We start from the raw sequence: 13824 nt of genomic DNA, 5'->3' as shown, positions 1-13824 counted from the left end.
TTGGGGGACCTGCTGAAGCAGTGGACTGAGTCTGGAGTAGAAACATCCAGAGCCACCGTGCACAGACGTGTGCAGGAAATGGGCTACAGGTGCCGCATTCCCCAGACCTGGGCTACAGAGAAGCAGCACTGGACTGTTGCTCAGTGGTCCAAAGTACTTTTTTCGGATGAAAGCCAATTCTGCATGTCATTCGGAAATCAAGGTGCCAGAGTCTGGAGGAAGACTGGGGAGAAGGAAATGCCAAAATGCCAGAAGTCCAGTGTCACGTACCCGCAGTCAGTGATGGTCTGGGGTGCCTTGTCAGCTGCTGGTGTTGGTCCACTGTGTTTTATCGAGGGCAGGGTCAATGCAGCTAGCTATCAGGAGATTTTGGAGCACTTCATGCTTCCATCTGCTGAAAAGCTTTATGGAGATGAAGATTTCACTTTTCAGCACGACCTGGCACCTGCTCACAGTGCCAAAACCATTGGTAAATGGTTTACTGACCATGGTATCACTGTGCTCAATTGGCCTGCCAACTCTCCTGACCTGAACCCCATAGAGAATCTGTGGGATATTGTGAAGAGAATGTTGAGAGACTCAAGACCCAACACTCTGGATGAGCTAAAGGCCGCTATCGAAGCATCCTGGGCCTCCATAAGACCTCAGCAGTGCCACAGGCTGATTGCCTCCATGCCACGCCGCATTGAAGCAGTCATTTCTGCAAAAGGATTCCCGACCAAGTATTGAGTGCATAACTGTACATGATTATTTGAAGGTTGACGTTTTTTGTATTAAAAACACTTTTCTTTTATTGGTCGGATAAAATATGCTAATTTTGTGAGATTGGAATTTTGGGTTTTCATGAGCTGTATGCCAAAATCATCCATATTAAGACAATGAAAGACCTGAAATATTTCAGTTAGTGTGCAATGAATCTAAAATATATGAATGTTAAATTTTCATCATGACATTATGGAAAATAATGAACTTTATCACAATATGCTAATTTTTTGAGAAGGACCTGTATGTACCTGACTTTTGTGAAGTGCCTTGAGACAACATGTGTTGTGAATTGGTGCTATATAAATAAACTGAATTGAAATTGAATTGAATCGTTGTCTGTCTCAATGGAGGGATAGAAAAGTTGAAAGATTTAGCCATTTAAGTTAAAATAATAAAATATATATTTTTGGACAGCAAGATGATGCTATAAATATTGATGGGTCTGATATGGAGTAAAAAGATATTTATGACTTGTCTTTAAAACAAGTATTTCGTTATTTTCAACCTGGTATTGTCATATTTAGCTGAGGAAGGACCCAAATGCAGAGCATAGTTTGAGATGAAAATGTTTAATAATAAACAAACTTACAGAGACACCAGGCACTGAATCACAGGCAGGTGTGAGAGATGGGCAGGAGGTTAACATGATCATGGAGTCAACAGACATGGAGCAGGCAACAAACAGGAGGAACCAGTAAAGAACAATGAAAATCAGAAAGTATAAATACTCAGGCAGGGTGGAGAATGGAGCAATGAACAAGGGGAGCTAATCAGAGGGAAATCAGAAGCAGCTGCTGGAAGAGAACATGTAGGCAACTGAAGGATGGAGGCTAATTGACACAAATGAGCAAGGAATCCAGAGGAATAACAAAAACATCTAAGTAAACAATGGAACTAACTTAAAAAAAATAAACAGGGCGGAACAGATCTTCAAGGAAATACAAACTAAAACATCTAATGGTAAGTTCAGACCGACAGAGATTCCAGTGTATTCTTCGCCTCATTCTGTCGCACGCCTGACATTTCGCCAGCAATTCGCGTGGCCAGTGGGTGACAACGCTCCACTCTCTTTTTCTTGTCATCAAATAGGAGGAGCTTCTATCTGCTGCTTGCCGGTTTCAGCTCAACAAGGCGGACCTGGATTTTACTGAGCGAGTCACAGTGCTTTATTTAAGGAAAGCCGAACAATGCCGCCGGAGTCAACGTCTCAGGGTTTACCAGATTCTCCAGAGACAGAACCAGTTTGGAGAGTACCACCACCTACTCCAGAAGCAGCGTCTAGATGACAGTCACTTTTAGCATCTGCCTATCCAGAACCCAGTTTGAGGACCTGCTGCCCCACGCTGGGGGACAAATCAGCCACCGGGACACCAACTACAGGCGCTGTATCCCCGCTTCAGAACACCTGTCCATCTGTCTTCGGTGAGTAAAGAAATCTCAGCTCAATAGAAAGTTGTGTGAATGATTCACAACTTCATGCGTGCCTTATTGAACAGTCCTTTTCAGGACTACATTTCAAAGGCTTTTTTCAAACCCACAAACCTCTTCAGAGCAAACCTTCCTTCATCCTATGTGTACATGAATGTTTCTGTCTTTTTCAAATATGTGATGTTTGCGGATTGTATTAGGTATTGTTTTCCCTAATTTCTCTCCAGGGACTGCACCAACTGATTCGTGACGCAAATTGACAGTTTAGATTTTTCAACTCCAGCAAAATTCGCTTCACGTCCATCGCGGGTTTCGCTTCCCTAGCGCGTTGCTGGTAGGTGAAGCAGGAAAACTAATAAAAGCTGTTCTAACATCAGTTCACAGTGAAACAGATCTGTCAGAAGCTACAGATCATATGCTAACTTCAGCTTGAAACAACAGAACTGGACAGCTAATGTTATTTAGCTCAACTGTAACTACCGGAACATGTTAAAAAGTTAGCATTAACTCTTTATTATTATTAACAGCCAGCCCTGAAGACCAACATATTCAGAGTACCAGACCATACATCAAACATTGAGGCAGATATACTGTATCTCTAGTTGATGTTATAAATACATGACCAGGAAGGTCTAATACAGCTGTGTCCAATCGTTTTGCTATGAGAGCCAAATCATCAAGTTGAAAACACTGGTAGGCCACAAAGATTTGTTTTCTTTTATTTATAAAAAATGCAAAATTTACTTTTTAATTTATATATTTGTTTTATCTCTTCAACAATAAAAATAACTCACAATATTTTAATGAAATAAAAAAAAGTGGTACGCTCTAAATTTAGGAGAAAATATGCCCATAATAGACCCATAAACTGTAGAGCCAATTTGGTGTAGCCAAATCATACCAATCTTTGTCCTATACAGTTCCCAAATTTTCCTTTTTTTAATTGGTACCATTTGTACCATTCTTGAAGTGCGGTCAAAATGGCGCTCAACCACACTTTAGACACTTGTGGCCAAAAGTTTTACTTATGATACGGAAAGACTGAGTAATCCAGGTAATGTTTTGAAGATTGTTTTTGTTGTCTTGTGTTAATAGCATTCAGTTAAAACTTGAATGTAAAAAAAATAACTTTTTTCCCCTTGTATCAGACTTTAAATTGCTAAACCATTTTGTTTGTTTTTTTGGTTTCATCCGGTGTTTGGGAGATAACTGGGATTTACCACACACACCGAAGGCAACGTTTTCCTTTCCAATCACATGAAACGAAACTGAAAGTAAGCTGAGGTAAACATCCAGCTGAATACAATCAGTTAAATAACACAAACCTATGAAAACATGCAAGACCTTAGCTTTAAATATATGTAGTAATTAGAGCCTTTCTTTTTCATATCTATTTTTCTGAACATCAGTGTCAGTTGTTCTTATTAGTTCAACCTGTTCCTTACTACTGTGGCTGTCGGTCTGCTCCGGGCTGGTTCCCCCTCTCAAGTGTTTGTCCGTCCACATTCTGAGCTGCTTGATCCGCTCCAGAAGCTCCCGAGGCGCTCTGCTTCGGGTAGTTTCCTCCTCTTGAATTCAGCATTTTTCTTGTGTTCATTTGGTTGGGATGAGGATTCATGCTGCGGACACTGACCGGTTTAGACACGGTGTATGGGTGAAGCGGACCTCAACCTGCGGCCCCTCTGTTCTATTCTTAGCGTAGTAATGTTTTATAGCAGCCCAGTGTTATCACCAGGGTCACCTGTCAGCTGTTTACAGGGAAACTGTCAAAACAGAAACGGAGGTTTCGACAGCGTCCCCTACTGGACAAAAATAATTTTAGTTAATCTTGTTTCGTTTTATTTACATGCGTTACTGCTTCAGTTTTTACATGGTTGCAATTTGCATTATGCATAGGTTGCTTTGAAGAGTTGTCCAATGAAATGCAATTCATCAAATGTTCTTGAAAACCATACTGATCACATATACCATCACCTCATTACACTTAATCAGAGGAGCAGAAATATTGCTTTAATGGGTAGTGGTAATTGAAACCATAGCTCTTTCGTGCTCACTAAAACCTAGACTGCCCTGATCAATTCCTCTTCCATTCTAGATTTAGTCATACTTTTCACACTGTGCTTACAGTGCTGTTATAAGGTATTTCTATTTTTACAGGTTTCCTATGTTTTTGATGATGGTTTAATGTTTTGGATTATCACATTTTAATGTCAAAGATCACCTCACTAAATACAAAAAGAAGTTTCAAAGATGAATTCACTTATTAAGGGCCACAACCAGCCTGGTCCTGTGTGGAAAAGTAATTGCTCCCTAAACCTATTGGGAGCCCAGCCATGGATTACAACATTAAAGGCCACTATGAAGTTTTCTGGAACTTTTAAAATAAATCACATTAACCTATTTCCAGTTCAGCCCAAGAAGAGCAGGAGTCAGAGCTGGAATATCTGACCCAAAAACATGTTTCCCCTTTCAGCTCGGTCTCAAAACAGCTGCAGCTTCGAAGCTAACAGAGAGAAACGGGCCTCGGCTGAAGGTCTTTAAACTTGCGGGTGAGTATCTGACCACTACCTTCGAGCAGGCATATCTCTTCAACTTGGATCCACAAATTTAAGTAATGATCTGCTGTTTGAGTACCCAGCATTCGTTTATAAAAAGGAGGTAATTAAGACCCCGTCATATACTGTTCCCCCTGTATAAAAATGTGAAACCATTCCTGATGGTTCTAAACACCCTGTCAGATATTGTTTTATGTTTTAGGCCTCACTTGCGTCATTTAGGAACAGAGTTCATGTCTCCACCATAAGAAAGAGATTGGGCAAAATGGCCTGCATGGGGGAGTTCCAAAATCTATCTATCTATCTATCTATCTATCTATCTATCTATCTATCTATCTATCTATCTATCTATCTATCTATCTATCTATCTATCTATCTATCTATCTATCTATCTATCTATCTATCTATCTATCTATCTATCTATCTATCTATCTATCTATCTATCTATCTATCTATCTATCTATCTATCTATCTATCTATCTATCTATCTATCTATCTATCTATCTATCTATCTATCTATCACAAAGTGTTTGCATGTAAAAAACGACGCCTCCCGTTATTTATGGATTAGAACAACGCGTTAATATACGAATGATTTTTTGACCCTTTTGGCTTGTCATAGAGGGAACAACATCTGATGGGGAAACGCAAACTGACGCAGCACCGGAGCGTGCCATTGTGTACAGCTCAGTGATTAATTAAATTAGAGGTGCAGCATAGTCAGGTGACAATGGTGACAACATCAATGTAAAGACTTGTTGAGAAGATGAAAAACTGCAATATAATATGAAACAGGAAAGAAGACACTCATATCCAGCCAATTGTGCCTGGCTTTGGCAGCGCTGGTGGCTCCATTTTTTAGGATTGATTGGTGCAGTTAATTGACTTGGACAGCAGGTGGTGCTGCTGCATGCCACACAGAGGGAGAGCTGCAGCTTCCTGCAGGGACACATGAAGACAAACACGAAGCTGAGGTGTGAGACATTCCATGAACTCTTCAGTACCACTTTTCCTCAGATTTACTTTGAAGGAAGATTCACAGTCAGAAATGAAATAAACATTTTCTTTGACTCCAAGCTGTGAGAAAGTGAAGCTCATCATGTGAACATTACTGAAAAGTTTAAGATGATTTCAGGGAGATGATCGATATAAAAATAAAGTAGAATGTTTAACAATGCAGAAATAAAGAAACATTAAAGTTTAACTAAACATATCAGATATTCTCCCAGTATTTCTGCTGAGAAGTTAATAATATGTTGACTGGAAATGTGCTAAAAACTGAGAAAACGTCCTTAAAACAGTTTAAATTTGTCTCAGTGGGTTTTCTCTTTAAGGACTGTGGAGGGAACCTGAAACAAATCTGGTTCTCATTCAGAACCAAGCTGCTGATTGCATGTAACTGTGGTTCCTGTCAGGGTCTGATTTCCTGTGTATCAGCACCAATTCACTGAGTTTTCTTAGTTTGTATCTTTTCTTTAGAGAAAAAACTTTTGAGAAAAAGGGAAAGAAGATTTTTTAAAACTATTTTAAAACTCCAGTTTTTTTAGGTGTTGAGTTAAACTAGTAACAGTGTTTTACTGGTCTGCTGCCGTCGTCCTAATTATGTCAGACAAGGCTGATGTCACAGACTCCGGACTTGTATTTAGACAAATAACTGAGCTGAATAAGGAAAACTGGTTTCTAGGATGAAAACTCTGACATCTGCAGATTGTGGTTTAGTTGCTGAATAAAAGATGAAAAAAATAAAATAAAACTTTGTTCTAAGTTGATTTCTAATTATTTGTAGCACCAGCATGACCTATCTGTAAAATCTCTTCAGATATAGCTTGTCTCCTGCAGAACAACATATCATGGTCAGTACAGGTCCTTCTCAAAATATTAGCATATTGTGATAAATTTCATTATTTTCCATAATGTCATGATGAAAATTTAACATTCATATATTTTAGATTCATTGCACACTAACTGAAATGTTTCAGGTCTTTCATTGTCTTAATACGGATGATTTTGGCATACAGCTCATGAAAACCCAAAATTCCTATCTCACAAAATTAGCATATGTCATCCGACCAATAAAAGAAAAGTGTTTTTAATACAAAAAACGTCAACCTTCAAATAATCATGTACAGTTATGCACTCAATACTTGGTCGGGAATCCTTTGGCAGAAATGACTGCTTCAATGCGGCGTGGCATGGAGGCAATCAGCCTGTGGCACTGCTGAGGTCTTATGGAGGCCCAGGATGCTTCGATAGCGGCCTTTAGCTCATCCAGAGTGTTGGGTCTTGAGTCTCTCAACGTTCTCTTCACAATATCCCACAGATTCTCTATGGGGTTCAGGTCAGGAGAGTTGGCAGGCCAATTGAGCACAGTGATACCATGGTCAGTAAACCATTTACCAGTGGTTTTGGCACTGTGAGCAGGTGCCAGGTCGTGCTGAAAAATGAAATCTTCATCTCCATAAAGCTTTTCAGCAGATGGAAGCATGAAGTGCTCCAAAATCTCCTGATAGCTAGCTGCATTGACCCTGCCCTTGATAAAACACAGTGGACCAACACCAGCAGCTGACACGGCACCCCAGACCATCACTGACTGTGGGTACTTGACACTGGACTTCTGGCATTTTGGCATTTCCTTCTCCCCAGTCTTCCTCCAGACTCTGGCACCTTGATTTCCGAATGACATGCAGAATTTGCTTTCATCCGAAAAAAGTACTTTGGACCACTGAGCAACAGTCCAGTGCTGCTTCTCTGTAGCCCAGGTCAGGCGCTTCTGCCGCTGTTTCTGGTTCAAAAGTGGCTTGACCTGGGGAATGCAGCACCTGTAGCCCATTTCCTGCACACGCCTGTGCACGGTGGCTCTGGATGTTTCTACTCCAGACTCAGTCCACTGCTTCCGCAGGTCCCCCAAGGTCTGGAATCGGCCCTTCTCCACAATCTTCCTCAGGGTCCGGTCACCTCTTCTCGTTGTGCAGCGTTTTCTGCCACACTTTTTCCTTCCCACAGACTTCCCACTGAGGTGCCTTGATACAGCACTCTGGGAACAGCCTATTCGTTCAGAAATTTATTTCTGTGTCTTACCCTCTTGCTTGAGGGTGTCAATAGTGGCCTTCTGGACAGCAGTCAGGTCGGCAGTCTTACCCATGATTGGGGTTTTGAGTGATGAACCAGGCTGGGAGTTTTAAAGGCCTCAGGAATCTTTTGCAGGTGTTTAGAGTTAACTCGTTGATTCAGATGATTAGGTTCATAGCTCATTTAGAGACCCTTTTAATGATATGCTAATTTTGTGAGATAGGAATTTTGGGTTTTCATGAGCTGTATGCCAAAATCATCTGTATTAAGACAATAAAAGACCTGAAATATTTCAGTTAGTGTGCAATGAATCTAAAATATATGAATGTTAAATTTTCATCATGACATTATGGAAAATAATGAACTTTATCACAATATGCTAATATTTTGAGAAGGACCTGTATTTCTGTTTAGGTATTTTACAACAAGCCTTTGATGAAATCACAAAGGGCAACCAATCAGGGTCTTTTAGAATACAGCCATTAGTTTTTAATCAAAGGAAACCTTCAAAGGTGTTTCCTTGTATTTCCTTGTTTCCTTGGATTGTGTATGGCTGCAGCAGGTTTGAAAATTATCATGGATGAGCCCAGTACTCATAGTTGTCCTCAGTAAGCATGCTCCTACAGTACAGTCTGGGCTGCCATCATATTTCCAGTTGATGCTAGAGGGAAGGAGCCAGAAAGCCACATAGTTCTCTGTGGACCATGTCTCTGGCTAGGGGATGTAGTAGCCAACAGACTGACTGGGGTCAGTCCTGAGTCACTAAGACCTGTGTCACTAAGTGGAACAGTGTTCATATCGCAAGTCTCATCAAGTGTGACCTGGCGCTCTTGGTCACATCTCGAATGTGTCTCCTTTTTCTTCGTGCAATGGTTCCCTGTTCTCTCTGCACATAGTAGGATCTAGGGTCCGGTGCCTTGGGAATGACCTTAACAGGAGTAGTCCAGCCAGTTTCTCCATTTAGCTTGACCCTCTGGCCTGGCCGCAGCATTGGCAGGAGTCTGGCAGAGTGATGTCTGTGGTAGAAGAAACAATTGGAGTCCATAGTTTGGCAGTCTTTCATCCTGACATTCTCATAATCAGTTGGACCAGGGCACAGCTGTTTTGGCAGAACGGGAATGGTTGTCCTAATTTGATGGCCAGTCATCAGCTGTGCTAGGATATGAAGTGGACGGATGCATAAACTTGCAGCTCCACCAGACCCACCAATATATAGCCGATAAAGTAATGAAAAGTGATAAATGAGTACCAAACTGAAAGGAAAGGGCTCAAGAGTACGAAGTTCTAGTCAGAGGTCAGAAAAGAACAACATGAAGGCTAGTAGAAAATACGACATCACAACAGGCTCCAAGCAGCTAACGTTAGCCGAAGCTACACCGTTGAAAGCTACGGGAGACGCCAACGGGGAAACAGTGATTCTAATAGAAATAAGAAAACTTCGTCGGGAAAACACTGACTCATTTCGGGAGCTGAAGAGCTCTTTACACCGGGTAGAGTCATCTATGGAGGACTTGAAGAAACAAATGGAGGGGCTGGACAGAAGACTGACAGAAGCGGAGGATAGAGTAAGTGCAACGGAGGACCGAAGCATACGGCAGGAGAGAGCACTGGGATATTTGTTGGAAAGAGAAGCTATCCTCACGGCTAAATGTGACGACATGGAGAATAGACTCCGCCGTAATAACATCAGGCTGTATGGCGTTCCAGAGGGAGCGGAAAAAGAAGACATGATAAACTTTATCACAGACCTCCTGAGCACCTCTTTAGAGTTTCGAGAAGAAGTTGTTACTAAACTAGAAAGAGCACACAGAGCGTAAGGTCCGAAGCCTAAAGATCTTTACAGATACTTACAGTTAAGGGATTATCTTTTATCACACAATGAATGGCCTACTTTGAAACAAAATATAGCAGCCTTGGAAAAATTTATGATAAAATGCATAGAGGAAAATAGTAATAGGAAGATTGTGTCTAATATATATAAAAATTTACAGATGCATTGTTCTGACAATTCTATAGATTGAAAAGTGGGAACTGGAAATTAACATTGTTATTGAAGACGAGCAGTGGGAGAGGGTTTGTGAAAATGGTCATAATATCACCCATAGTCCAGATTGGAAGGAATTTGATTGAAAATTGAAAATGAGATTCTTTAAATCGCCCTTTAGAATATCAAAATACGACAGGAGTTCTACAAATTTGTGTTGGAGGAACTGTAATCAGATCGGGAATCACACTCCTATTTTTTGGGACTGCCCAACACTGAGCTCATTCTGGCAGGGAGTTCTGACAGAAATTAAAAAAATCTTTAAGTTCACCTTACCGCTGAACCCACTGCACTACATATTGGGCTTGACCCCAGGAGGAAATATTGGGAAAAGGAAAGTCCAGTTACTACAGAGTCTTCTATTGGTTGCAAGGAAAAAAATAACTCTGTCCTGCCTCAACCCTTTGCCTCCCACCCTTCAAAAATGGCAAGGAAGACTGAAAGATGTGTATACAATGGAAAAGATAACGGCAACACTTCAAGTAAAAATTGATGTTTTTCTGATAGTATGGACCCCAGCCATCTCCCACATTGGATGGTCACACAGAAGAAGATGTGGTAGGTTCTAAGAAGTTGTGTCAGTCCCTTCTGTGGGTTTCGTCTTTTTTTTTTTTTTCTCTTTATGGAAGACGCTGGGTGGGTTCACCCACCCCTCATGCGAGTCCATAAGGACCATTTTGATTGATTTCAATTGCTGAAATGGATGTTATCTGTTTGCCGAGACACTAACCATTTTTGTTTGTTTGTTTGTTTTCTTTTTGCTGTTGTATTATGTGTGTGCAGGTAAATATGTATGGATGCATATATGTTGGGTTCACAATAACGCATATACTTAAATAAAGAATGTTAAAAAATAAATAAATAAATAAAGAAGCAAACTATCAGCTGCTGATAGATGGGCTCTGGCAGCATGAAAACCATGCAGTGTGTGGGGAATCTGTGCCAGTGCTGGGGGCCAGCCTAAGATTACATAGCATCTGAGGAACTTTATCCTGAACAGTAGCCTGTCTGATAGAGCCTAGCCTATCCCAATATAGGTCTTGTCTCTAACAGTGCCTGTACGTAGGCCTTTATATCATTTGCTGTGTCTGACTCCCTACTGTCCTGCAGGGGGTTTTGTGACTCCCAGAATGAGCTGTTTTCCTGACAAGTGGACTGCTACCACACTGAACTTAATCAGTCACATTTATAACCACTGACATCTGACGGGTGCTTTGTCCAGGTCACAAGAGTTTATCAATGGGACAAGAGATTTGTGATCTGTTTGTAAACAGAACTTTTGCTATACCTCGTAAATATATTGCAAACCTCTCACAAGCCCAATACACTGGCAAAGCATTCCTTTCCGTTTGGGAATAGCTCTGTTTTGTCTCAGTCAATGTCCATGAACAGTAGGTAATAGGGCTAGAGATTTTCTCCCTGCTCCTGGTAAAGAGCTGCCCCCAAAGCATAGCTACTATGTCTGCACAAACTGCTGTTGGCTTAGTTGCATCAAAAGACTGGTACAGTGTTCAGCATAGCATTCACTTTTGGAAAAGCTTGCTCTTATGTATCACACCAATTCCACACGGCAGCATTTTTCATTAGGGTACTAATGGGGTGCATGACAGATGAAAGATCGGGAAAAAAGTCCCCCAGATAGTTAATAATGCCAATCACCTGCCATAATTCTGTAATGTTGGTGGGGCTGGGCATTTCTGTGATGAGTCTTTTCAGGGTTATGTTTTATATCTTCTTTCCCTATGATGTGTTTAAAGTACAGGATCTCAGATTTCCCAGACTAAGACTTGGCCTTGTTTAGATTTACAGGGGTTGGACAATGAAACGGAAACACCTGTCATTTTAGTGTTGGAGGTTTCATGGCTAAATTGGACCAGCCTGGTAGCCAGTCTTCATTGATTGTACATTGCACCAGTAAGAGCAGAGTGTGAAGGTTCAATTAGCAGGGTAAGAGCACAGTTTTGCTCAAAATATTGAAATGCACACAACATTATGGGTGACATACCAGAGTTCAAAAGAGGACAAATTGTTGGTGCACGTCTTGCTGGCGCATCTGTGACCAAGACAGCAAGTCTTTATGATGTATCAAGAGCCACGTTATCCAGGGTAATGTCAGCATACCACCAAGAAGGACCAACCACATCCAACAGGATTAACTGTGGACGCAAGAGGAAGCTGTCTGAAAGGGATGTCCGGGTGCTAACCCGGATTGTATCCAAAAAACATAAAACCACGGCTGCCCAAATCACAGCAGAATTAAATGTGCACCTCATCTCTCCTGTTTCCACCAGAACTGTCCGTCACGGCCGGGCTGCTATAGCCAAACCTTTGGTCACTCATGCCAATGCCAAACTTCGGTTTTAATGGTGCAAGGAGTGCAAATCTTGGGCTGTGGACAATGTGAAACATGTATTGTTCTCTGATGAGTCCACCTTTACTGTTTTCCCCACATCCGGGAGAGTTACGGTGTGGAGAAGCCCCAAAGAATTGTACCACCCAGACTGTTGCATGCCCAGAGTGAAGCATGGGGGTGGATCAGTGATGGTTTGGGCTGCCATATCATGGCATTCCCTTGGCCCAATACTTGTGCTAGATGGGCGTCACTGCCAAGGACTACCGAACCATTCTTGAGGACCATGTGCATCCAATGGTTCAAACACTGTATCATGAAGGCGGTGCCGTGTATCAGGATGACAATGCACCAATACACACAGCAAGACTGGTGAAAGATTGGTTTGATGAACATGAAAGTGAAGTTGAACATCTCCCATGGCCTGCACAGTCACCAGATCTAAATATTATTGAGCCACTTTGGGGTGTTTTGGAGGAGCGAGTCAGGAAACGTTTTCCTCCACCAGTATCACGTAGTGACCTGGCCACTGTCCTGCAAGAAGAATGGCTTAAAATCCCTCTGAACACTGTGCAGGACTTGTATATGTCATTCCCAAGACGAATTGACGCTGTATTGGCCGCAAAAGGAGGCCCTACACCATACTAATAAACTATTGTGGTCTAAAACCAGGTGTTTCAGTTTCATTGTCCAACCCCTGTAGGCCTGAAGCTCTGGTGGTCTACTTCAGTGACTCCCACCAGGGGTACGAGTACCCCTGGTGGGAGTGACATATATATATCATCAGTTAGTAGGGATAATTCTTGGATGTGTGATGCCTTATTAGGACCCATCTGCAAAATACACCAGGCTTTTATCAACCCAAAGAGCAAAAAGGACACAATAAAACAACTACAGGTGGGAAAGACTAGAGCAGGGGTGTCATTGCTGTTCACCTGGATGACACTCTGCAACCGGGAAAGGGAAAAGTAACAGCTGTTTCTACTCTGCCGATCTATCAAAACTTATAAGCAATCTCAAGTCTCTTATTAAAGCTCAGTTAAATGATGAAAACAAAGTAAAACTGATATAGTGAGCCTGAATATTATTTCTGTTGCTGATTTTTTTAGGTTCAAATGTCTGTTTGTTGGGGTCTTATTCAAAAGATTTTGTATTTATTTAGATTACTTATTCACTTTCATGGCAACAGAGTTATCTTTATTTTAATTTGAGCTGAAAAGAATAAAATGCCTAAGAACTATATGTTCAAGCCTGCTTAAGCTCTCTACATATTCTTGGTGTCTTTCAGGACTGGGCGCTGGGGCAGATTAAAGTATGTGTGTTCGGATATTACAGTGATTTCGGCATCTGTGTCAATTCTGAATCATACTGCAGTGCCATTTATCTGCCAATGTCTAAACATCTTGTCTTCAACAGGATCTACATATGCTGTTATGGATCCTAGAAACCATATATTGCTATCATTATCATCCACATCTGCAGTTTTAGCCTCTTCAATGAGCATGGTCTTGCATGCTACTACAAAGTTTTATTGCACTTAGCGTTGGACACAGCATTTAACCTTAGCTTGCTTCTTTTCGAATGACTTACACTTTTTAAACTTTTGACACATG

General features: G+C 41.3%; 1 protein-coding gene across 2 annotated transcripts in view; it reads right to left on the bottom strand.

Moving 5' to 3' along the window:
• Positions 1–3962, bottom strand: part of epsti1 (epithelial stromal interaction 1) — a 112792-nt gene extending 108830 nt beyond the window's left edge. Inside the window, exon 1 of one of the 2 annotated variants that reach the window (XM_047371225.1) lies at positions 3639–3962. In XM_047371225.1, coding sequence (XP_047227181.1) covers positions 3639–3811 — 173 coding nt within the window. In that variant the 5' untranslated portion in view covers positions 3812–3962. The remainder of the gene's footprint in view (positions 1–3638) is intronic. The other variant, XM_047371223.1, reaches the window with a different exon arrangement.
• Positions 3963–13824: the final 9862 nt, after the last annotated feature.

Source organism: Girardinichthys multiradiatus, chromosome 7 (assembly GCF_021462225.1).
Source record: "Girardinichthys multiradiatus isolate DD_20200921_A chromosome 7, DD_fGirMul_XY1, whole genome shotgun sequence".
NCBI classification, from domain to species: Eukaryota; Metazoa; Chordata; class Actinopteri; order Cyprinodontiformes; family Goodeidae; genus Girardinichthys; species Girardinichthys multiradiatus.
The sequence above is the reverse complement of the archived record's forward strand: the minus strand, read 5'-3'. Positions and strand labels throughout refer to the sequence as shown.